At 55.6% G+C, this 24995-nt stretch overlaps 1 protein-coding gene across 1 annotated transcript in view; it reads right to left on the bottom strand.

Moving 5' to 3' along the window:
• Positions 1-24995, bottom strand: part of EPHA8 (EPH receptor A8) — a 37011-nt gene that overhangs the window by 5916 nt on the left and 6100 nt on the right. Inside the window, exons 3-8 of the mRNA XM_039474178.2 lie at positions 18071-18734; positions 9149-9304; positions 6588-6923; positions 2147-2271; positions 1911-2073; positions 46-139 (exon numbers count right to left, since the gene is read on the bottom strand). Of these exons, the coding sequence (XP_039330112.1) occupies positions 46-139; positions 1911-2073; positions 2147-2271; positions 6588-6923; positions 9149-9304; positions 18071-18734 (1538 nt within the window). The remainder of the gene's footprint in view (positions 1-45; positions 140-1910; positions 2074-2146; positions 2272-6587; positions 6924-9148; positions 9305-18070; positions 18735-24995) is intronic.

The raw sequence follows: 24995 nt of genomic DNA, 5'->3' as shown, positions 1-24995 counted from the left end.
GTGCTTGAGAGGAGGGGCTGGGGGCCGCTGGGCCAGACCACCCACCTCTTCTTGCAGATGAGCAGGAGCAGAAGCACCACCAGGCCCGTGATGAGCGTCAGGCAGATCCAGACGATGGTCCTGGTGTCATAGCGGGGCCCTGCAGGGAAAGCCAGGGTCAGGGGACCAGACTCTCAGCCCTGACCTTGGGCCCAGGGCTCTGACAGCCTGCGGAGCCTGCCTGGCTGGGACCCTGGGGCCAGTGGGGAGCCAGCCCAGAGTCAGGGTGCAGGCCAGCTCCTCCTCTGCTCCTGCCTCACCCTCTACTAAGCTTCCTCTTCAAGCCCTTGAGACCTGGCTGCCGGCTTCCTAATGCTGCTGCTGCTGCTTCCTGGGACTGTGGGACAGGGCGAGAGTCGCATGTCCTCTGAGCCGATAAACCCCTGTCCTTCCTGCTACCCTGACAGTGATGACATGGAGTGTGCTGACAGCTGTACCTTCCAGCCTCAGTAAACCCTGCCCTTGTCCCTTCCAGGGAGACCCCAGCACTATCTTCAGTTTTCAGATGGAAAGCTGAGGCTCAGAGAACTCGAGGAATTGACTTGAGACTACACAGTAAATAGGATGGAGGGCTCAGGATTCCCATCCGGGTAGTCTCGAGGGGGTGCCAGGCCTATGAGCACCGGAGGCACTCAGACGCCAGGGAGTGCCAGGTGGGCGGTCACGAGCTCTGCCCTAGCTCCCCCATGCGGCAGTTGCTCAGATGGGAGACCTGACTCAGGCTGGAGACTGGGGCAGGAGGAGAGTGAAAGGGACAGCCTCGAAGTCAGAGCATCCCAAATGTGGCAGTGCCTGGGGATCACCAAGGGTTTGTGAAAACCCAAATGGCTGTGCCCCACCTGCAGGATTTCTGAAGGGCTGGGGTAAGGATTGGAATTCAAATTTTTGTTAAGTGGCCGGGTGAGGCCGATGCTGCTTATCCCAGACCCTGACACTGATCTCAGTACCAGCCCGTGTGTGTGTGTGTGTGTGCGCGCGCGCGCGCATGTGTGAGGAGGGGGGCTGTCATCAGCTCTGCCACCTTAGGCAAGCAACCGTCCTTCTCTGAGCCTGTTTTTCACCTGTGAAAATGCTGACAGAGGCCAGGTGTGGTGATTCATGCCTATAATCCCAGCACATTGGGAAGCCAAGGCAGGCAAATCACCTGAGGTCAGGAGTTCAAGACCAGCCTGGTCAACATAGTGAAACCCCATTTCTATTAAGTACACAAAAATTAGGCCAGGTGCAGTGGCTCACGCCTGTAATCCCAGCACTTTGGGAGGCTGAGGCGAGTGGATCACAAGGTCAGGAGTTTGAGACCAGCCTGGCCAAGATGGTGAAACCCCATCTCTACTAAAAATACAAAAATTAGCCAGCCATAGTGGTAGGTGCCTGTAATCCCAGCTACTCAGGAGGCTGAGTCAGGAGAATTGCTTGAACCCAGGAGGCAGAGGTTCCAGTGAGCAGAGATAGTGCCACTACACTCCAGCCTGGGCAACAGAGCAAGACTCTACCTAAAAAAAAAAAAAAAAAAAAATTAGTCAGGTGTGGTGTTTTGAACCTGTAATCCCAGGTACTCTGGAGGCTGAGGCAGGAGGAATCCCTTGAACCTGGGAGGCAGAGGCTGCAGTGAGCCAAGATTACCCCACTGCACTCCAGCCAGAGTGGCAGAGTGAAACTCCGTCTCAAAAAAAAAAAAAAAAAAAGAAAAAAAGAAAAGAAAAGAAAAGAAAAAACTCCAACAGCACCACTTGGCAGGGCAAGGAAACAGAAATCCTGCATTGGCACCAGCTCAGCCCGCACTAGCTTCTCCTCGGCCACCTCCCCCTCCACCCCGGGGTCCTGGTGCCTGGGCTGCTCTGCGCCCACACCCACCCACTCCCCGCACTCACGGGGTTTCCCGGTCTCCACCTCCATGGCCTGGCTGAAGCGGCCGCAGCCTGCCGAGGTGCGAGCTCGGACCTGGAACACGTAGCGCGTGCCCGGCTTCAGGCCGGAGACGGTGGCTCTGGTGGTGACGGCCTTGAGGGTGGAGTAGCTCTGCATCTCCTTGTCCTGCCACAGGACGCTGGTCAGTGGGCCCTGCCCCACTGGCCCAGCCCCTCCCGCCATGGCCTGCCCTCGGTACCTTCTCGTAGTACTTGATCTCATACTCCAGGATGATGCCGTTGGGCTGCTCGGGCTCCTGCCACAGCAGCGAGACGCTGGTCTGCCCTGCCCGCTCCTGCCGGATCACCACCACCTGGGACGGGGCTGGGGCGGCCGAACCCGTCAGAAGGGCCAACGGGAGACAAGGGGTGGCCTCTCTCCCATCCCTTCCCAGGCTCCGCCCTGGGATCCTGGTTCCAGCCCTGCTCGGCTTCCTGACGGCCCTGCCCCAGCCCCAAGCCAGCCAGCATCCACCAGTTCTCCCCAACACATCGCTGGTGGCCACTTGGGGTCAGTCCCCTGGGGTCGGAGTGGCCTGGCTTGGTCTGGGATGTTGGGGATGGCTTGGCCAAGAAGAGTTCTGAGCCTCCTTCCCCAACCCAGGACCCTGTGGGGACCAGCTGCCTGGGAGAGCTTCAGGAAGGCGGAAAGGTCAGGAGCAATACGTGTGGGAAGAGTGGAGGAACTGGCACCCCACTGCCTGGGTTTGGGGGGCGTAGCTGGGACAGCTCTGGATGCTGAGGGAAGGAGATGAGCTGAGCCCCAAGTATTCTCCCAGTCACACTTGGTTGCCCACCCACCCCACCCTCTTTGACGGAGTCACCCACGCCTTTCCTCATGCACCCCTCCCTCCTGGCTCAGGTGCCGTCAGCCTGGAGGGGAGCGTGCTGGGAGGTGTCAGACACAGCCGAAGCCAAATGCAGGGAACTGCCCTGTCCCCCCTGCCCCTCCAGCCCTCAGGCCTCCTCCTCCCCTCTGCTCACCCTGAGTTCTGACTCTCTGCCCCATGTGACCAAGTCTCCCCTAATGTCTGGGCGTCCCCAGCACAACTGGATCTCCCTGAGGGCAGGGACTGCACACACCAGGTGCCCAATAAATGCTGCTAAGTCTGGCATAAGAAATTAAGCAGCAGCTCCAGAGTTGCACTGGAAGGGTGTGGTCCGGAGAAAGCCTGTCAGTCTGGGAGCCAGGCGTGGGTTCGGGACTCGGCCCGCTCCCTTGCTAGCTGGGACCCTGAGTAAGTCACTTGCTGTCTGTGGACACCAGATCCCCTTTTATTAAGTGAAGCTAGTGAGCACTACCTGCCAGGGGAAGGGAAGGATGCGATCAGGCCACTGTTTGCAAGGGACACACAAGTTGTGTCTCTTAAAAACCAAGGCAGGAGGTGCTGTGGGATGGGGGTGGACAGAGACCAGGGCTCAGAGCGAGAGGGGAATGGGCTTTGCAGCCAGGAGGGCTCCAGGGAGGAGTTGGTTATAGGGCAGAGGCGATGGTGAGGGAGAAGGGCAGAGGCGCAGACAGGAGCTGGTGGTCTTTGAGCACAGTCCCCGTTTTCTCAGAGCTGTCGCTTGATCCTCTAGGCTCCCGAGGGCCTATCATATGCTGGGCACCGGACTAGGAGCTGGGAACACTGCGGTGCCCAAGGCAGCCCTCAAGGAGCTTCTGTCCCAGGGAAGGAGACAGGGAGTCCAATAAACAGGAGAATGGGGCTTTGTTGATGCTGAGAAAGGCAGGAAGAGGTTGCTGTGATGGAGAAGGCCTCCGAAGGGCCCGGAAGGCACTGGGCCATTTCAGCGGGGGTGGTCAGGGGAGCTTCCAGGGCACAGGAGCCAGGCATGGGAATGTCAGGGGAAGAGCGAGTCATCCCGAAGAAGAAGCCAGGCCATCGCTTAAGCAGCAGGGAAGGACCCAGCGTGTTCGAGGAGGAGCACCAGAGACCAGCGTGGCCAGAAGACAGTGAGCCAGGGAGAGAGGTGCTCTGGAGAACCAGGCAGGGGCGAAGCCACGTGGGTGCACACCGGGCCCGAGAGTGTCTGAACTGCATGTCACTCAGTCTGGGCTGTGAAGGGCTTTGAGGATATCTTGATCTCACATATTTTCATTAAAAAAGTTTTTGAGGGCAGAGCACGGTGGTTCATGCCTGTAATCCCAGCATTTTGGGAGGCTGAGGCAGGAGGTTCACTTGAGCCCAGGAGTTTCAGATCAGCCTGGGCAATATAGGGAGACCCCATCTCCACAAAAATGAAAAAATCAGCTGGGCATGGGGGTGTGTGCCTTAGGTCAGCTACTTGGGGGGCCAAGGTGGGAGGATCACTTGGACTCTGGAGGTCAAGACTGCAGCAAGCCGTGATTGTGTCACTGCACTCCAGCATGGGCGACAGAATGAGACATTGACTCAAAAAAAAAAAAAAAAAGGTTTTTTTTGTAGAGATGGGTCTCGCCATGTTGCCCAGGCTGGTCTCGAACTCCTGGCCTCAAGCGATTCTCCTGCCTTGGCCTCCCAAAATGCTGGGATTACAGGCGTGAGCCACCGAGCCAGGCCCTCACTTCTATCTGTAAAGCTCACTCAGAAGACCATCTCATGGGGGTTAGGCAACAGGGGCTCCCGTGGTGGTCCAGGCGTGGACTCGTGCGGGCTGGGAGTCAGTTGGTCATTTTGAAGGGAGGCCCTTGGGGCTTCCAGGTGCATGGATGTGACATGCACGAGCATCACAAATGACAGCTTGGGTTTGGGAGCACCATGTCCTAGGGTGGGGCAGGGGCAGGTGGGGCAGGGTTGTTTGTTTTTCGAACATCCGCATGGAGACGACAGTGGGCATCTGGGTCCCAGGGGAGAGGTCTGTGCTGGTGACGGGAGTTGGGGGTTGTCAGCACTAAGGTGGAATTCAAAGTTGTGAGCCCTGATACAGCCCCCCAGAAAAGATGGACCTGGGTACACAGGACATTCCCAGACCCATGACCTCTAGAGGCCATTTAGAGGAGGTGAGGCTACAAAGACGGAGAGGGACAGGCCGCACAGGTCCATGGGAAGTGGGGTGGGCCGGGACACAGAAGCAAGAGAAAAGTGTCCCCAGGAAGAAGAAATGAAAGGGCAAGAGGCACTGATGGATGTGGCCACATGAGGGAGCTGATTTCTGAGGAGAGGCGAGGAAAGACACAGAGAAGGCCCGCAGATCTGCCAGGCTCGGGCAGAGAGGTTCTTAAAGGAAGAGAAACGGTCTGGTGGCCGGAAGGGAAGTTCCAGGGAGGGCTTTAGTTGGCTCTTTCGTCCTGCCAGGGCCCTCAGGTGGCTAGAGACAGGTGCGCCGGGGCTGGGCTCTACCATGGGGCACGTAGGTCAGTCTCTGTGTTGCCAGCACCTGGTGCCTCACTTGGCATTTAGTGGGTGCTGCATGAGGGCTGTGGAATGAGGGAATCTTCTGAAGGGGTGAAGTGCCCGTAGCAGGGAGCGGCGTGCCCTGAATTCAGAGTTGGGGCAACCTGCTTCTCTTGGGAGTGACACAGACCTGGGTTTTAGCCCTGCCTCTGTCACTTCCTGTGTCAGGTGGCCCTGGGTGGCTCTCCAGACCTCAGTTTCTTTCTTTTTCTTTTTTTATTTTTTGAGATGGAGTTTCTCTCTGTCACCAGGCTGGAGTACAGTGGTGTGATCTTGGTTCACTTCAACCTCCACCTCCTGGGTTCAAGTGATTCTCCTACTTCAGCCTCCTGAGTAGCTGGGACTACAGGTGTCTGCCACCACACCCAGCTAATTTTTATATTTTTAGTAGAGACAGGGTTTCACCATGTTGGCCAGGACAGTCTCAATCTCTTGACCTCATGATCTGCCAGCCTCAGCCTCCCAAAGTGCTGGGATTACAGGCATGAGCCACCATGCCTGGCCTCAGACCTCAGTTTCTTCCTCTGTAACATGGTAGGGGTAGGGTCTGCGGGACCAGGGCTTCGTGGTTAGGGGAGAAGATGGTGGGTGGGGGCTGAGGGTCCTGGGCACAGGTGAGGGTGGCTGCTACCAGGAAGCTGCCGGGGATGGGCTCTTGGGTCAGGCTGTTACTTGACAGGCAGGATTCTCCAGAGTTTGGGAAGAAAGAGGTTCCAGGGGGTAAATCCAGCCCATCAACTGGCCAGAAACGGAGAGAGAAATGACTGTGGTCCAAGCCAGGGCAGCCAAGTCTATCCCAGGGGCAGCTGTAGCAGCTGTTCTGGAAAATGATCATCAGAGTGATTTTATTTTTTAATGACATTTATTGAGCATTTACCACGGGCCAGGTGCTGGGCTAAGCAATTTCATTCCTCTCCTTTAAGCCTCCCGAGAGGACCTCGGGCAGGTACTATTACTCCCATTGCACCAGGGAGGAAACAGAGGCGCAGAGAGGGAAAGTTCTGGAACCCAGGCTTAAGATGGCCACATCAGCCTGCCTCTGAGCTTTTGGAATTTCTCTTACTTATAGAACGTGTTCCACTTTTCTAAGGGCCTGAAGAGCCTCCAGCTCTGGGTCCTGGTGAGGAGGAGGGCAGGGCCAGAGAGGCAGGCACTCGCCTAAAGTTCCACAGCACATCCCTGGCAGAGCTCTGATCCCTGGATGAGCCCGGGGCAGGGAAAGCTAGGGGACCTGGAAGCTGCGGGACGGAGCTTCTCCGCCTACCTGCCTGGTTTGTGGTGATGTTGACCACGGCGGCCCGGCGGGGCTCAGGGCTCAGGTCGGACACGCCATTGACGGCCTCGATCCAGAAGGAGTAGTTCATGTGGGCCAGCAGGTTGGCCACCAGCAGGCTGGCCTGCACCAGGCTTGTCTGCTGGGGCACAAAGCGGGTGCCGCTCCCACACGCCTCGCAGCGGCTGAACGCCCAGGGGCAGCGGCGGCACACGGCGTTGTAGGTTATGTCACTGCGGCCACCTGGGTCCAGGGGAGGGGCCCACTCCAGAGTCACTGATGTCCCATTCACACTGGAGATGAGGTTCACGGGTGCCGAGGGTGGCCCTGAGGGCAGAGGATGACAGATGGGGCAGAGGCTGTTTATTTGGGCTGTCCCGTCTTCCTATCATCAGACCTGGGGAAGGGAAGGTCTCCCCATCGTATTTAGGGCTCCTTAAGGATAAGGTCATATCTATTCCATCCTCTGGATCCTCCCCAAGGGCAGAGGTTATGCCTCTGCCATCAGACTGGGACCACAGTGTCAGGGTCTGGGCACAGAACCCTAGGACCTTGTCCCCCCAGTCCATCAGGACCACTGTAATCCCGGGGTCTGGGTGTCCCAGTGCTCACCCGGAGCCGGAGAGAGACTGCACAGTCCCAGGGACACCCACAGCAGCCACCCCATGTGTAAGCAACCCAGGTATTTGCAGCCATATCCATTCCTTGACCCCTCTGTGCCGGATCTGATGTAAAATGCCACTGGGCATGCATGGTGGAACTAAGTGGAGGCCTCAGGAAGCCCACCATGTATCCCCATGGCTGTGTGCGCCAAGCAACCCCTCCCTGACCCCGGGCATGGGAGCCTCTGTCCCGGCAACATGGACTTTGGAGAGAGAGGGGTGACCCCTTGGTTGAGCAGACCAGGATGTGGGGCTGGGGGCCAGGGGGCTGGGATGGGGATTTGAGCCAGGAGGGCATGGGGGTCTCTGGGGACTCCTGGCCTCAAAATTCCAGCTTGCGGAATCCTAGGCAGAGAATCTTAGATCTTCAGAAAATAGAATTGTAAGATCTTGGAACAGAATCATACAGTCTGAAGAGAAGAGAGCTTTAACATCTGAAGGGTACAGAATACTAAAAGCTTAGTCTTTATGATCTTAAGCTCTCCAGAACCTAAACTGAGCTGTGGGGTTGGAAAGAAACCAGGGTCCAGCTAGCTTCACGCCGAGTGTCCATGACCTGGAGCCGGACTCGCCTGGCCTGAGGAGCCCATGCTGGCACCACGTCACATCCGGCCACCTTTTCTGCCCCAACAGGTCCCACATGGGGGACATGCTCAGATCTTGGAGGGGCAGTGGAGGAGGGTGGGCATGTGCGTGTCTGTGCAGAAGCATGCAGGCCTGGGTGTATCTGGGCCCTCACCTGCCATGTGCAGCAAGGCTGGGGTTGGGTGGTGATGGATGCATGGGAGTGGGAGGCAGGGGCAAGGCTTGCGCAGATTCAGAGCAAAAACAGTCTGAAGTGCCTCTTGTCCCACCACAAGAGCCCAGGGTTGGTAACTGGCTGGGCTGAGTGGGCTGTGGCCTCTCCCCAGGCCTCAGATGGGAGTGTGAGTGGCTCATCAGGACAGATGAGAGGAGAGAACCCAGGCGCTGCAACAGCAGAAGGCAGGACAGCCACGCAGCCCTGCAGGCATGAGCGCAGAATCCCTCCCCTACCTTCAGGTACGTAGGGCACATGCATGCGCAGCCGCACCCTCTCCAGGTACAGGCGTCCCTGCAGGGCCAGGTGTGCACATGGGCACACACATGTGCTAAGCTCACAAGACACCCTCATTCAAGCTTTACAAGGACTTCTGAGTCCCCTTCAGGTACCCAGATGTACACACACACCCCCCCACACACACCCCTCCTCCTAAGAATCCTTAATATATGTAACGAATCCTTTATACATGTGAGCTCAAGTACACATCACACATTTACACGCAGGCATCCAAACATGATACAGGCATCGTCTGTAAGAGCAGCTGCCCACACGAACACACGAAGCCACACACTCACTGCAGGGGTCCCGTGGCACACACAGAATCAGACATGCCAACTCCATGTGCACACACACATACCATACACACTGAAGGCAGCTCCCAGTATTCAGCGGTTCCAGCAAGTTCATCAGAGATGGTGGTGATGGAGGGGTTGCTGCTCTAACCCCCACCCTCTCTGCACAGGCGAGCATCCTAGCCTGCCCACCTGGTGAAGACATCAGCATCACCGCTAGATCAGATGATGATGAAAACTGCCCAGTATGGGGAGGGATGTGAGGCCAGCTCCGCTCTGCCCTCCAGGGCAGGTGACACATGACAGAGACTGTGAACCCAGAGAGGTCTAGATCTCACCATGGAGGGGTTAGCGTCACCACCACCCCGACCCAAGACTGACCTCAGGTGGCTCTGCTGGTCCACCTACCCCTGCCCCACCAGCAGAAAACTGGCTCTCTGAGTCCTGCAGGACAAAGCACAGGGGCCCGGCCCAGTCTTGGGCTCAAGGGTGCTGCCATCTGGGAGTGGTACTCACGGGTGCAGGCTGAGGATGGCGGGTCCAGGGCTGCGCGGTAGTAGCTGAGGTCACAGCGGCAGGCTTGGGCGGCTGGGGCTGCGGAGTGGCTGTGGAGAGGGCAGCGGGCGCACAGCTGGTCCCCGGGGGCTGACTTGTAGAAGCCCAGCTCGCAGGCTGTAGAGGAGAGGTGGCTGCATGTGAGCCAGCGGGAACACCCTGGCAGGCCTTGGGGACAGCTCACACTGTGGCCCTCGGCTTCCTGGGGGGTCCCCTGGAGGGACAGAGGTGCATATCTTTAGCTGCCCGGTGCAGCGCTCATTTGCAGGTGACAGAACTGAAGTGTACAGGGAGACTGCGTCTCACAGCGTTGCATAGCGGGTCGGGGCTGAGCTGAAGACCCTGACATGGGAGTCCCGGCCTCAAAGTCAGCCCCACCCCTGAGCTTCTCCAAATTCCCTGCCCTCCTCCAACTGATCCCTCTACCCAGGCCCTGTCTCCAGCTTTAGGGGTGGAGATGCTGTTCTTCTGCCCTTCTTGGGACACTGGTCCTTAGGCAGGACACCAGGCTAGGGGACAGGGCCCTGGGGCTGAGGATCAAATGCCCAGGAGTGACTTGGGTGGGATTAGGAAGCAGGCCAGGGATGGGGATGCTAGGAAGGCAACTGGAAAGGGGTTCCAGGTGGTAAGACCCTGGCTTCCCCCCGCCCCCAAACGCAGGCAGACACGGAGCCCCCTTCATAAAAGCACAGATTCCTGGCCCCACCTCAGACACTGGGTTAGAAGAGCCAGGGCCAGTACCTTGGGATCTGTTTTACATGCTCCCTGAGGGAGGTGGACTATCCAAGAAGTGCAGGCTTCTCCCGTCCTGGGCCCATGCTGTCACTGTCACTGTCACTGTGGCTGGGACTGCCCCTCTCTAGCCGCTGTCACATCCTATCTCGCCTGTCACCCACAGCAGCCTTCAGACTCAGCCTTCAGCTCTGCCTCCCCACCCCAGCTGCCTGCGTGATCATGTCTTCAGTCAACCACTGCTCATGAGTAGGACTCCAGACCAGGCCTGTTTGGGCCTTGGAGGGCTGTGAACCAGAGCCTCTGGCTCACAGCTGTGATCACCGCTAGGAGGGAGGGAGAAAATAAGGGGGCTAAGGTGGCAGAAGGGTAAATGGTGGGAGGAGCTACTTCCGGGAGGAGGAGATATTTGAGTTGTGGCCTCAAGAAGAAGAATGGGTCGGCCGGGCGCAGTGGCTCACACCTGTAATCCCAGCACTTTGGGAGGCCAAGGTGGGTGGATCACAAGGTCAAGAGATCAAGACCATCCTGGCCAACATGGTGAAACCCCATCTCTACAAAGATATACAAAAATTAGCTGGGCATGGTGGTGCACGCCTGTAGTTCCAGCTACTCGGGAGGCTGAGGCAGGAGAATTGCTTGAACCCGGGAGGCAGGGGCTGCAGTGAGCCAAGATCGCACCACTGCACTCCAGCCTGGTGCCTGGCGACAGAGCAAGACTCTGTTTCGAAAGAAAGAAAAGAAGAATGGGTCAGCTGTGCAGGGAGGGGAATACCCTAGGTTAAGGGACTCTCCCAAATACACATCTCACTCAGTCACTGCCTGTTTCACGCCTCACAGGCTCCCCAGGGCTTAGACAATGCAACCTGGCATTCAAATCCCTCCCTGCCCAATCAAAACCCACTGGCAGCCTCCTTTAGTGCTGCCCCTCACCCCCATCCTTAAGCCAAAGTAAATCACTGCCCGCTGCCCACGCCCAGCAGGCTGATTCCTGCCTCGGGGCCTTTGCACATGCTGTGTCCTCTTCCTGGGATGCCTTTTCTCCTTTGTCCACCTAAGGAACTCCTTTTTTAAGGTTCATTTTGACTGTCCCTTCTGGATCTCTAGACAGATAGACACACACACACACACACACACACACAAACAACCATTCCCTGCCAGGCTTCTGCAGCCCCTGCTTGGCCTTACCACCTGCAACACTGTGGCTGTCCTGGCTTATCTGTGTCTGACTCTCCTTCCAGACTGGCAGGCCCTTATAGGCAGATCCTGGGAACAGAGTAGGGCTGCCTTCCTCATCTGAACATCGCAGAACCTGTCCAGTGCCAGCCCCGGGAGATGCTGTTAAACCCCAGGCAGCAGTTTTCCAAGTGAGTGGATCCTACCATTATCTGCTCAGGGCAGAGACCCCAGAGGTTCAGGTGGACCAAATGCCACCCTGCCAGGCAGCTCCCGGCTCCGTCCATGGAACTGAAGTCCTTTGCAACAGGGGCCACCAGGAAGCTCACTGCGGTTCTCTCAGCACTAAATCCTGTCTGGAAAACTCCGTGCCTGAGAGAAGCTTCATTTACAAAGACATCACGCCACTGCAGAGCGTTTCTTCTCTGGATGTTGATCATATCTCTATTATAAAAGCTAAAACCGGGTTAATTTGTAAAATTCTACAAACTTGAGAGAAAACCTGGAGCCAGGACACATGGTAACACCCTGAAGTTGCTTCATATGCTAGAAGGCTGAAGAGCCAGAAAGGGCTTGTAAGTTGCAGGGTCGGGGGAAACACACCCAAGTCTTGCGACATCTTTCCTTCCCCTCCAGAGGACCCCGAGAGGGCTCAGGCTTGCCTGGGGGCTGAGCTCAGGGCTGGGAGCCTGGAGTCATGGGGAGTCTTGACTGACACACCGTGATATTGCCTCCTCTTCCCAGAAGCCTCCCAGGAGGCTCAGTCCTGGGGCACAGCCTGGGACTCAGGCTCCTTCTGAGCCCCGGGAGCCGCTGGGGGTGGCATCATCAGAAGAGGGCTTTGCATTTTGTTAGCAGATATTTGTTGAACCTGTTGTTAAACCGAATGACAGTAATCCTCATAATGATCTGATCCACGGCGATTAGCATCTCAGAGACCCCGTGCTTCTTCCCTCCCTCATTTATTCCTTTCCCCAACATTTATTGAGCTTCTACTATGGACCCGAGAGAAGTAAGAGCTGGGCCTGCTCTCGGGGAGCTTCCAGGGCTTTGGGAGACAGACAGGGAAGGTCTCACGGTGTGATGCGGGGCCTGCCCTGCAAATCTCTGACCCACTCCAGCCAGGGCTCACCTGGTCCTCGTCAGGCCCCCCGAGCAGCGGCTCAGCCGCAGTGCCTGGGTTCCTGTCCTGGCCTAACCCCCTTTGCTGAGCTCGGTGACATCAAGGAAGCTGCTGGAAGTCAGTTTCCTCGTCTGTAAGGTGGAGATCATAATTCTACCTGCCTTAGACAGAGATGGCAAGGATGACATGAGCGAAGGCCAGGGCAGTGCCCCGCACTGGTCACAACAGTTCGCTGTAGTTGGAATTCTTATAATTGTTCGACAGAAGAGGAAACAGAGGCTCAGGGAGGCTGAGTGCCTTGCCCCAGGTTCCCAGTGGAGCTGGGACGTGCGGCCAGGCTGGGGAGCCCCCCAAGCTGTGGCCTCCCCCGTCCCCGTCAGCACTGTCCCAGAGCTGAGAGATGGCGGTGCCTCTGCGGCTCACCCGTTGGCAGTTCTCCCACGCTCAGCTAATACCCATATGGCTATAACGTGTCAAGGCCAGATTAATCCACGCAATGAAAATAAAATAATCTTTAATAAGAATACTAATCACCAGGCCTCAGGGAGCCCTGAGACCTGGAGGCTGGGCCGGGAATTAATGGCTGAGACAGATGGAGCGGCTCTGGGCTGGGGCCCGGCCCTGCCTGTCGACCCAGGGTGCTTCCGGAGCCTGCGCCTGCCTGGGTATCGGGCCTCAAGCCAGGAGGGGCTCCTGCCCCTGCCGAGGGCACCTTGCCCAGGCTGCCTGTCAGGCCAGCAGCTTCCTGCGGCCCCGGCCACCTCTCTGCTCTCCCCTGAAAGGAGCTGGAGATTTGACAAATAAGGTGTCCACCGTGGAAAACCAAAGGAAATTAATTCTAAATCAGATTTTAAACACAGTCAGGAAGGCAGAAGAGCTCCCGTTCCTGCTCCCCTCCGAAATGAGATTCTGATATTTATAGAAAGATGATTAGGGCCTTAAAGGGTGATTTATATGCTGTGTCCAGGTGACAGGAAGGACAGCAACCACGACTTCAGGCTCTGGGCTGCTGCTCCGTTGGGTGATGCACTGAGAGGCTCTGCCCCTTTCTGGGGTGAACCGGGGTGTGTGGGGGCATGCTGGGAAGTGCAGCCTGGTGTGGAGAGCTCATTAGGTCAGGAGCTGTGGAGTGTGGGGAGCTTTCTCTGGGCAGGGAGTCGGGAGATGTGAGATTCTATCAACCACCACTCGCTGTGTGCCCTGGGGCTAGTCGCTTCACTTCTCGGGGCCTCCAGATCCCCAGTGGTAAACTGGACAAAGCCCCACACGGCTCTGACATTTTTCCATAGGTCTCTGAGGCCTGAGTGCAATCTAAGCAAGGCCTCTAAAGAGCCATGTGACCTGGTGGGTCCCTTTTCCTGGACTATGCTGTCTTCTGCAAAATCAGATGCTGCCCGGCCACCTTCTGAGAGCAAAACCCAAGGCAGGGAGGGCGGCTGTCGAAGGGGGTCTGACCCCTGCTGTGGGTCTCAGGCTCCCAGCCCCTGCTCCTGTCACTAGAAGGACAAGGTTCGGGGCTAGGTGAGCTGGGGCCAACCCCCTGCAACTCTGTGCCTTTCCTCTCTTTACCTGCTTGCTGAGAGAATAGCCCAAAAGGGATCAGGATGTCCTCAAACCAGGCAGGGGCCCCTGGACCTCAGCAGGTCTCCTGAAGACCCCCTCAGGCTGGGCAGGGGCAGCCCTACTGCAGAAAACATCTGAGAGGCAGAGCAGGAAAGGCGCCCACTCTGCTCCCAGCCCCTCCTTTGCCCCAGGCCATCCACCAAGGGGCTGGGCAGCTCCAAAGAGGTCAAGGGCTTCTCCAGGGGTGGGAAAGGGGCCAGGCAGGGCCCTTGGGGCTGGCTCCCATTTGTGAAGGGCTTTAGTTTGGGACCTGTGCTGCCCTCCCAAATGAGGTTACACAGCCACAGAAGCCACCAACGGGGCTGAGAAACATCTTTCCTTGTGCAACTTAAAAAGAGCTTTCCATTCCCAAATCTCACTGCCTGCAGTGCACTATGAATTAATATTTTTTTATAAAACCTGTAATTATCTTGCAACTGGCATAATTATGTTGTATTACGATTTAAATGCAAAATTCAAAATATGCTGCAATTCCCTAACCCTGCTTTGGCATTTCTTTGTATTTGTTATTAATGTGTGGGCAGTGCCAGGAAATGGGTGTGTCCTTGGCCTCTCCCAGGTCCTGCCATTCAGGGCCTGGGGTTTCCACTCAGAGCCCTGCCCCTGACATGCTGTGGAAGCTGGGCAAGACGCATCCCCCCTCTGGGCTCCGCTTCCCTCTTCTGCCACACAAGGAGACTGCAGCATTACTTGAGACCTCCAAGCGAGGTCCTGACCCCAAAGACAGGAGGGCGGGTCTCCTTCCTACACACAGATGTGGCTCAGTGCACCCGGGACAAATGACTGGCGTACTTGTACCCGCTGGCTAAATCCAGAGTTGGGGACAGTGGCGGACCCTGAGTGCATATGCACCGGCCAACCAGCCAGACTCTTAGGACTTAAGCTGCACCAGTTACTAACCGTCCATCTAAATGCTACCCCAGGGAGGAGGGAGGCAGGGCTTCGCAAAGGGCTTTGTGCACAGAGGAAGCAATTGAAGGTGCCGGAGTCAGGCAACCTGGGATCAGATCACTACCCTGCTACTTAAGTTGAGGGGCCTCAGTTTTTCTTACCTGTAAAATGGGACTGTAATACTTAGCTTAGAGGACTGTTGTAAGGATGAGAAACTGCAAAGTCCCCAGAGGCAGAGACTCCCTGTACCTGTATCCCCAGTGCCAGGACACAGTAGACGCTCAGCAGAATGGACAACTGATACAACATCAAAAATGAAAAATCATCACTAAGGTCCTTCAATATCCCCATTAGAATGAGGGGATGTTTGGAACAGATCTGGTAGGGCAAACAGCCTGGGGCAGGCCGGGGAGAAGCAAAAAGCCTGTACCTGGCTCAAAGCAACACAGATCTGCCTTCAGGCTCCAGGCGCAACTCTCACTAGCTGTGAGGCCTAAGCAGGTAATACTACCTCTTATACCTCAGCCCCTCATCCGTAAAATGGGATTGTGAGACCTGCCTTGCTGTAATGAGCAAACGAGCTGGGATGTGATGCGCCTGCTATAAGCTGTGCAGGCAGGTTTTTCTTCCCCAGTGCAAAGCTGAGACATACAGGGCTGTCTGTGACAGGAACCATGAAAGGTTGGTGGCCTGGGAGCCTGGCAAACCTGACTGCAGAGGGCAGAACAGACCCAGAAATGGGCAAATGCCACAGAAGGTGCTTTGGGGTTTAGAGCTCAGGACAGGAGAAGACTCATAGAAATTGGGGATGTGAAACAAGATTTCTTAAGAAAACCAGAGATCGAGCCAGACGTGGTGGCTCATGCCTGTAATCCCAGCACTGTGGGAGGCCAAGGCAGGCGAATCACTTGAGGTCAGGAGTTCGAGGCCAGCCTGACCAACATGGTGAAATTTTATCTCTACTAAAAATACAAAAATTAGCTAGGCATGGTGGTGGGCGCCTGTAATCCCAGCTACTCAGGAGGCTGAGGCAGGAGAATCACTTGAACCCGGGAGGAGGAGGTTACAGTGAGCTGAGCTGAGATCACGCCATTTCACTCCAGCCTGGACAACAAGAGTGAAAACTCTGTCTCAAAAAAAAAAAAAAAAAGAAAAGAAAAGAAAAGAAAAAGAAAACCAGAGAGTCTCTGGGAAGGGCTGGAAAGGGCCTGGTGGCTGCAGGGGAGATCCTGGCCCCAGAGATCTCTGGGCAAGACAGCTCCTAAGTAGGGCCAGCTAGACTGCATACCCACCTGTTACCACCTGAGGCTGTCAGCCTATGTCATGCCCAGTCCTGTTAGCACTGAGGGGCCTTGGCTGCCTGCCTTCTGGGGGCGGAGGGATGGGTGAAAGGATGAAAGTAAAGGTCCCTCTCACTGTGGCCCTGGGGCCTGTGATGTAGCAGCAAAAGGCTAGGAGCATATTCCCAGTGGCTGACAAGGGCCCCGTTCCAGTTTTCACTAAGGGTGTCTGGGGACAGGCTCTCGAGTCTCTGATCCCTGCATGGGAACATCCCCCTCCCTTCCAACCCTCAGTCCAGGGGATCCAATGATCTCAGCAGCCAGGCTTCACTGTGCCCCAGGGGCTGAGCCACCATATGCCCAGCCACTAGGAAGACCAAAGAAGAACAGAGAGAAACCGAGAGACCAGGAACAGCTGGACACTTGATATTTGTCCACACAAGCTCTTTTAGTGCTCCCTGCTCTTGGGGTGCCTGGCTGCACAGACCTCCCCCAACATGCACGCACACATGCACACACCATGCATACATACAGCATGCATGCACACACATACACCATGCATGCACACATGCACACACACCATGCATACACACATGCATGCATACACACATGCATGCACACACACACCATGCATGCACACGTGCACACACACCATGCATACACACACACATGCACACACACACCATGCATGCACACGTGCACACACACCATGCATACACACACGCATGCACACACACACCATGCATGCACACATGCACACACACCATGCATACACACATGCATGCACACACATACCATGCATGCACACATGCACATACACCATGCATGCACACATGCACACACACCATGCATACACACATGCATGCACACACACACCATGCATACACACATGCATGCACGCACACACAATGCATACACACATGCATGCACACACACCATGCATGCACACATGCACATACACCATGCATACACACATACATGCACACACACCATGCATGCACACATGCACATACACCATGCATACACACATACATGCACACACACCATGCATACACACATGCATACACACATACATGCACACACACACCATGCATACACACATGCATACACACCATGCATACACACATACATGCGTGCACACACACACAAACCATGCATGCATACAGCCATGAGTGCCACCTGGGCCTAGGCTTCCCCATCTGCCTGCCCTGCTCCTGCTCTGGCACAGGAAGCCAGCAGTGCCCCTGTGGGCACAGGTGCCACCCTAAGTCATGACCCAAGGGCTTTCTGCTCACTGTCCTCCTCCACAACCCTGCCTGTCTTCTCCCACAGGTGCCTGCTGATAAGCTCCCCCTGAACAGAGGCAGCCTGTCCTTGGGCAGGGCACCAAGGATGGGCCCAACACAGACTGTACTCCCCGGGTGCTCCTGACTTCATACCCCTCACTGTGCTCATTCAGGGCCCCAGCTCCACTTCCCTACACCCTACAGGTTAGAAGTTCAGTGATTTCGAGCGCCAATTCTGAAGCCAGACTCTGAGTTCCAATCACAGCTCTGCTATTCCTAGCTGCATGACCTTGGGCAAGACGCTTTGCCTTGCTGTGTCTCAGTCTCCTCATCTATAAAACCAGGATCACAGTAGTTCCTAGGCCATAGGTAGTGGCGAGAATTCAGTGAGTTAACACTTGGAAAGTGCTTAGAACAGTGTCTGACCTGAGTTAGCTCATGGGATCATTCCCTAATCCAGGTAGGAACCCATAGCATACCCAATTGCACAGGCGCCTTTAGCTGTACCCCCCACAGAAGGCACCACCTGGCCAGAGTCTGTTCCCCTCCCTCTCACTCCAACTTCTTGCTCCCACATCTTTGCCCAACACAGGGACACAGGTGGCCTGGCATATTTGCTGACGCAGGCACACTGAAGGTTTATCCATCTTCCCAGGGGCTGTGGGGACCACCCAGGTGCCTGTGGGTTCTGATGTCGCTCCCCACCCCCGCAGCCCTGCCCTGACCAAGCGCCGCTACCGGCTGACCCTTGCCCAGGCCATGGCACACTCACCCACACAGGCATCCCGCCGCTCCTCGTAGCCCGCGCTACACACGCACTTGCCGATGGGCACCAGCCACTCGCCCTCCGCGCTGCAGTACATCTTGGGCGTGTCCCGCTCCTCCGAGTGCCGCACGCACTGGCCCCGCACCTCCACCAGTGAGGATGAGTCCGCCCCCGTCACCGCCTCCGAGAAGGCAGCCAGATTACGCACCATGGCGGGGCACTTCTTATAGTAGATGCGGAGAGAGAGGATGGCCAGGCAGGCACCGATGTCCTGGAAGGCCAGGTAGAAGCCGCGCTTGCTGAGGGGCCCCACGCCGCGCACCTCCGTGTTGAGCTTGAGGCGCCGCACACCAAGGTCGGCACCTGTGAAGCTCTCATCAGCCGCGATGGTGTCGATCTTGAGGAACTGGCTTTCTTGCGTGCTGGCCCCCAGGTCGCGGTCCGACTCCAGGTAGTAGAGGTTGAAGGTCTCCTTGCAGGTGCCCAGCACACCGGGCATGCTGTTGCAGTCACGCAGGGTAAACTTGATCTCGGCGTAGACGCGGCGGGCGCCGTCGCGCGGAACCCAGCTCGTGCGCAGCCAGTTGTTCTGGTTGGGGCTCATGACGTTGCACACCTGGTACGTGTGAATGGGTTGGAAGGACTCGTCCACCTCGTTGATGGAGTCCCACTGTGGGCAGAGAGAACACAGCCACTAACGCAGAGCCAGCACCTCACCCCCCTTTGCCAATGACCTTGTGTATTGTGCTGGGAAAATAAACAAAGGAACTGTCCTCCTGGTGGGCTGTCATCGCTACCAGGTGCCCCTGCAGACCTAACCTCGCAGAGGGCCACCATCTTCTGGAGAAGTGTTATTTACTAACTCTGGGGATGAGGAAATAGAGGCTCTGACCTGTGAGCCACTCCTCTGAGGTCATGCAGTTACCAAGTAATGGCTGTATGGGAATCAGGCCTGCCTGATGCCAAAGCCCCGCCCTCATCTCTCTGTGGCTCTTCATATCTTTCCTACAGTGGTGGGATTTGCCTGGGGAAGTCAACCAGTCCAGTTTCCATATCAGCTGCCAGAGGGATCTTTCTAACATATGAGCCCCAGATCCTTCAGCAGCCTCTCCTGCACTGCTGCTTGTTGAGTGACTGCCTGATCCACAGACTCTCTCCCCACTGTTCTTGCTGTTCCCCTGGGCTGTCCTGGGTCCCACTGAAGGGAATCCCAGGATGTGAGAAAGTTGAGTGGAATTGCTTCTGTGCCACCTGCTGGCTGGGCATCAGTGATTCAGAAACAAACCAGACACTCTCAACAGAGCGAAAAGGTAACCCATGAAATGGGGGGAAATATATGCAAACCAGGTAGCTGATAAGGGGTTAATATCCAGCATACATAAAGAATTCCCACAACTCAACAACAGCAGAAAAGAAACAGTCCAATTAGAAAATGGGCAAAGGACTTGGGCAGACATTTCTCTAAAAAAAAAAAAATTCAGATAGCCAAATGGCACATGAAAAGATGCTCAGTGTCACTAATCATTAGGAAAACACAAATCAAAACCACAACGAGATACCACTTCATACCCATTAGGATGGCTGTTATAAATAATAATAATAATAATGAGTCTGTGTGCGGTGGTTCATGCCTGTAATCCCAGCACTTTGGGAAGCCGAGGTGGGTGAATCACCTGAGGTCAGGAGTTCGAGACCAGCCTGGCCAACATGGTGAAACTCCATCTCTTAAAAATACAAAAATTAGTCGGGTGTGGTGGTATACACCTGTAATCCCAGCAACTCGGGAGGCCGAGGCAGGAGAATCACTTGAACCGGGAAATCGGAGGTGGCAGTGAGCCAGTATTATGCTACTACACTCCAGGCGGGGCAACAGAGTGAGACTCCCTCTCAAATAATAATAATAATAATAATAATAATAATAATAATAATAATATGTGGGCAAGGATGTGGAAAATTAGAACCCTGTGCATTGCAGGTGGGACTGTGAGATGGTGCAGCTGCTGTGGAAAACAGTATGGCAGCTTCTCAAAATGTTTAAAATAGAATTACCAAATGATCCAGCAAGCCCATTTCTGGGTATAGATCCAAAAGAATTGAAAGGAGGGTCTCAAAAAGATATTTGTACAGCCCAATTCACAGCAGCATTATTCACAATAGCCAGAGTGTAGAAGGAACCCAAGCGTGCATCAGTGAAAGAACCGATGAGCAAAATGTGGTATATACCTACAACGGAGTACTAGTCAGCCTTAAAAAGGAAGGAAATTCTGATACATGCTACAACACGGATATACCTTAAAGACAAGCCAAACGAAATCAGCTAGAAACGAAAGAACAGATATCGTTAGGATTCTGCTTATACGCAGTACCTAGTCGGATTCAGAGAGACAGAAAGTAGAATGGGGGCTACCAGGGTGGCGGGGACGGGGAGGGGGCAGTTCTGTTTAAGGGCGTAGTTTCCATTTCGCAGGACGAAAGGAATCTTGGAAGTGGCAGTGGTGACAGCCACACAGCAATGTGAATGCACTACATGTCACCAAGCTGTGCTCTTAAAAAGGGTTAAGACAGTAAACTTTACGTGATGTGCATTTTACCAGAATAAAAAAAGAAAGAAATATGTCAGAAACACTCCCTGTGCTCAAGTGCCCCAGTCCACCAGATTCGGCAGTGCAGGGTGATGAGCTGAGGGAATCCAGGTGGGCAAGACTCCCAGGCCCCTCCCCAGCGCTTCTACATGGGGCATCTGTAATTTACAGTCAACCTGGCACTGCAATGAAGCAGGGCCCTCTTCCAAGGGTGGGGGTCTGCAGAAGACGGGAGGGGAGAGCCCGAGCTTCCACCGCTGCTGAGCACCAGCTGGCCAGGGGCAGTCCCTGCTGAGCTGCCTTCAAGGACTCACGAGGGCTCTGAGGAGGAGCTGGAGGAGGAGGGCAGAGGGAGGGGTTGGTTTCTGGGCCCCTGTCCTGGTTCCTCCACACATGCAACACCTTGACTTTCTTCAACTGTCAACACCTTGACTTTCTTCAATTGTCCTTGAACTAGAGATCCTGTTGCTTAAAGGGGAAGGGGGACTTCATGACCAGATGCTCTGAGAACCTGTGGGCTCCATAAGTGCTAGAGAGAAGGCCATGGATGTCTCAAGTCTTTTCCTGCCCATCCCGAGCCCCGCTGTCTAATCTCGTCCTGATCCTCAGTGCCCACATCTGTAAAATGGGACTCAAATAGGCCCCACTTCAGCGAGGCTTGAGAGGATGCGGTGGGAAAATTCCTGCAAAGTGCTTAGCTCAGGCCTGGCATGGGAAGGCGCTTGACGAATGGGCCTAATATGATACTGAACTGGCGGCATCTTCACAGCCCACCTGCCTGCCTCCAGGGACCATGTGGGGAAGATTCCCTGCTTCCAAAGGGGCCCCAGGGAGTGCCAGTCTCACCTGAAAGAGTTTATGCTTCCGAGTCCCCCCAACCCAAGAAGGACCCCTGCTCCCCACCCCGCTCTGCTGCCAGAGGCTCCAGGCAGTTCGGCATCACATCTGGGGTTAAAGTCATTGTCACAATTAATGGAGCACCAAAGAGCCAGCCAGCTGCTCCCCGTGTATCTCCTGCCAGGGACCCGGATAAATTAATCAGCTCAATCTGAGTCTACTCCAGCTGCCCCACTGGGGCCAAGGGCCTGGCCTAGCCCTGCCAGCCCCAGGAGCTGTTTCAGATGCCCAGAGTGGCATGGACTCCCGGAGCTCTAGTGCAAGGGCAGAATCAGCCCTGTTCCCTGCCTGGGGCGCCCCCACCCCACCTGAGACTGCCAGTGTGAGCATCCAAAACACGAGGCCGGCCATGGTCACCACCTGCTGAAAACTCGGACGATTCCTCGCTACCCTAAACATCAAGTCTGATGCTCTGAGTGGGATAAAGACACCCTGGAGCCAGCCAGGGCCCCGGCGTGCCCTCTTGGCTGCTGGGACTCAGGAGAATGCCATCTCAGCTAACAGCCATGCAGTGAGCGTGGGACCAGACCCACCTTCTCATGGGTGGGCCCCTGCCACAGGGTGGGCCAGCTCACTGCACCAAAGCCCTTGCATAGCATGCTGGATGCCACTCCCATCTCTGCTGCTTCTCAAGCCCAGACACCAGCTCTGGCACGCTGCTCCCCCAACTCTGTCCCCCTCCCGGACCAGAATGCAGTGAGCCAGCTGTGCAGCGTTTGGTGAGGCGTATCCTCTCTCTGAGGCTTCGGCTTCTCTTCTGTAAAATGGGGTAGCAAATGCCTGCTCCTTCCATCTGCTGCAGGGGGTGGTGAGAATTCCGTGAAACAATGGAAATGAACCTGCCCGCTTACCTAAAGCAGCGTTTGTGAGTCGATGTTAATTCGCCAGAGCAGGCGGAGCACATCCCAGCATGTTCGTGAGTTCCCGGGAGCAGAGGGAAGGAGGACGCAGCCTGATGAAGAGCAGGGCGTCTGAGCCAGACCTTCCCCAGTCTTCTAGAATTGCTTTGCCTCTGAGAGCTTTCAGTTTCTTGTTGGTAAAATGGCCTTTTCATGTATCATCCCATTGATGGCACTGTATGGAATAGTTCTAAGATTGTCCCCGTGTTATAAATGAGGAGGTGGAGGCGAAGTAAGTGATCTGCCTGAATCACACTGACTACCGGAGGAAGAGCCCCTGTTCATCAGGACGCGGCAACCTGGCCCTTCAGGCTCTGCCACCTGCCTCACAATCGGGTAATATTTCTGAGCCTGGAGACCACCCTGGGTGACTCTTGTCCTCAAGCTATTGAATGGACTCCAGAATCAGAGGTGGATAGAGCCTGAAGGACCATCTCCAGAGGTCCCTCCCCGAGCTGAGCAGGAGAATCACCTGGAAAGCTTATTTTATTTTATTTTATTTTTTTTTTTTATTTTTGAGACAAGATCTCGCTCTCTCACCCAGCCTGGAGTACAGTGACTCAATGCAGCCTCAACCTCCCAGGCTCAAGCAATCCTCCCACCTCAGCCTCCTGAGTAGCTGGGACCACAAGAGTGCACCACCATGCCCAGCTAATTTTAAAGTTTTTGTAGAGAGAGGGTCTCACTATATGTTGCCCAGGCTGGTCTCGAACTCCTAGTCACAAGTAAGCCTCCCACTTCAGCCTCCTAAAATGCTACTATTACAGGTATGAGCCACCATGCCCGGCTCCCTGGAAAACTGATCAAACAGAAGATTCCCAGGCCCCTCCTCAGACCTCCTGGATGTGGGACTCCGTATGCTTCGCCTGCCAGCCTGAGCCCGGCACAGGTTCAAGGTCTAGAGTTTGGGAATCAGATCTGATTCCAGCCTTCCTTCCTCTCTGAGAAACCCCGGTCTGCAGGCCCCCTGGAGATGGCAGGTAGTCCCTGGCTCAGCAGAGAGTGAAGATTCCCCTTTCCATCTCATGCCATGGTCACAGGGTAGGCCTCACTGCCTCAGTTCAAAGGCGGCATAAGGGACTCACCACAGGCTCTAGGCTCAGGGAGACCCAAGGTTGAGCCCAGCTTGCCATCAGCTGGCACCTGTCTGATGATGGACAGGTTACTTCTCACTGCTCTGAGCCTCAGCTTCCTCATCTGGAAAGTGCGGTGGCCACGCCCACCTCACAGGATTGGGGAGTAATGAGCTGATGCCTTGACCTGCTCAGAGGTGAGTGAATTAAGTTGCCTGGTTCATTCTAACTCCAGAATGCAATGCCAGAACACTGAGCTATGCTTTATAGCATCCTACATGAAACCCACCTGAGACTGGCAGCACCAGCATCCAAAACACGAGGCCAGCCATACGCCCCATCTGCTGAAAACTCAGACAATTCCTCGTTACCCTAAACATCAAGTCCGATGCTCTGAGCGGAATAAAGACACCCCAGAGCCAGCCAGGGCCCAGGCGTGCCCTCCTAGCTGCCGGGACTCAGGGGAATGCCATCTCAGCCAACAGCCATGCAGTGAGGGTGGGACCAGAACCCACCTCCTCATGGGTGGGCCCCAGCTCACTGCACCAAAGCCCTTGCATACAATGGCCACACCAAGGAGTGTTTTACAGAGGGGAAGACTGATGCGCTGGGAGGTAAAGGGACGCCCCAAGAACCTGGCCTTCATCCTCAGGCAGTGGTGCTGAGTCAGGGGATGAGGGCTCCCTCCAGGCTTGGGGACTGGAGAACCAGAGCCATGTGGCCTGCCCCCAGCTCCCGGGAGCCCAGTGCATGAAGACTGATGACAGAATCAGCTCACTACTGCCTAGTGACAAGACCCCCAGAGAGAGAGGAGCAGGGCTGTGTCCAGACTTCCAACCACAGGCCCCAAAAGGCCCAGATGAAAACTCTACCTAAAGTCAAGAAAGGCCCTTCATAAATGTGAACTGTTGGTGTCAGTATCATCATCCTTATTAACATTATTATCCCTCTGTCTCCAGAGCCACAGGAGCTGAACGTGGACATAAAGAAGTCAGGTCTGCATGATGTGCTCGTGTCTGTGGCAGGGATGTGTGCAGGTGTGTGTGTGTTTCTGAGCACCCTGGCGAGAGAAAGTTCGTGTGAGACAGTAAATGTGTGAGATAACACGTGAGTAACAATGCTAATGGTCACTATAAAAGCCTACATTCATGAGGGCGCACCCTGTGCCAGACTCGGTGCCAAGACTGGGTCATCCGCCCTCACCCTGGCGCAGACCTGGGAGGTCATCACAGGCTTGTCCCTTTCTACAGATGGGGAAACTGAGACAGAGAGGTGAAGCAGTGACCCAGATGTGACCCACCATAGTACCTAAGGGTGGGATGAGGGCCACCTGCTTGTCAACGGCAGAGCCGGGATTCCACCAGGCTGGTGAGCTCATCCTACTCTGCCTTGCCCCCGCAGGACTGAGAGAAGAGAAGCAGGGGGACAGGGCAGTGCGGCCTTGTCACTGTAGTCCCTTCCGGGAGGATGGGGACACAGT

Source organism: Saimiri boliviensis, chromosome 11 (genome assembly GCF_048565385.1).
Source record: "Saimiri boliviensis isolate mSaiBol1 chromosome 11, mSaiBol1.pri, whole genome shotgun sequence".
Lineage (NCBI taxonomy): Eukaryota > Metazoa > Chordata > Mammalia > Primates > Cebidae > Saimiri > Saimiri boliviensis.
The sequence above is the reverse complement of the archived record's forward strand: the minus strand, read 5'-3'. Positions and strand labels throughout refer to the sequence as shown.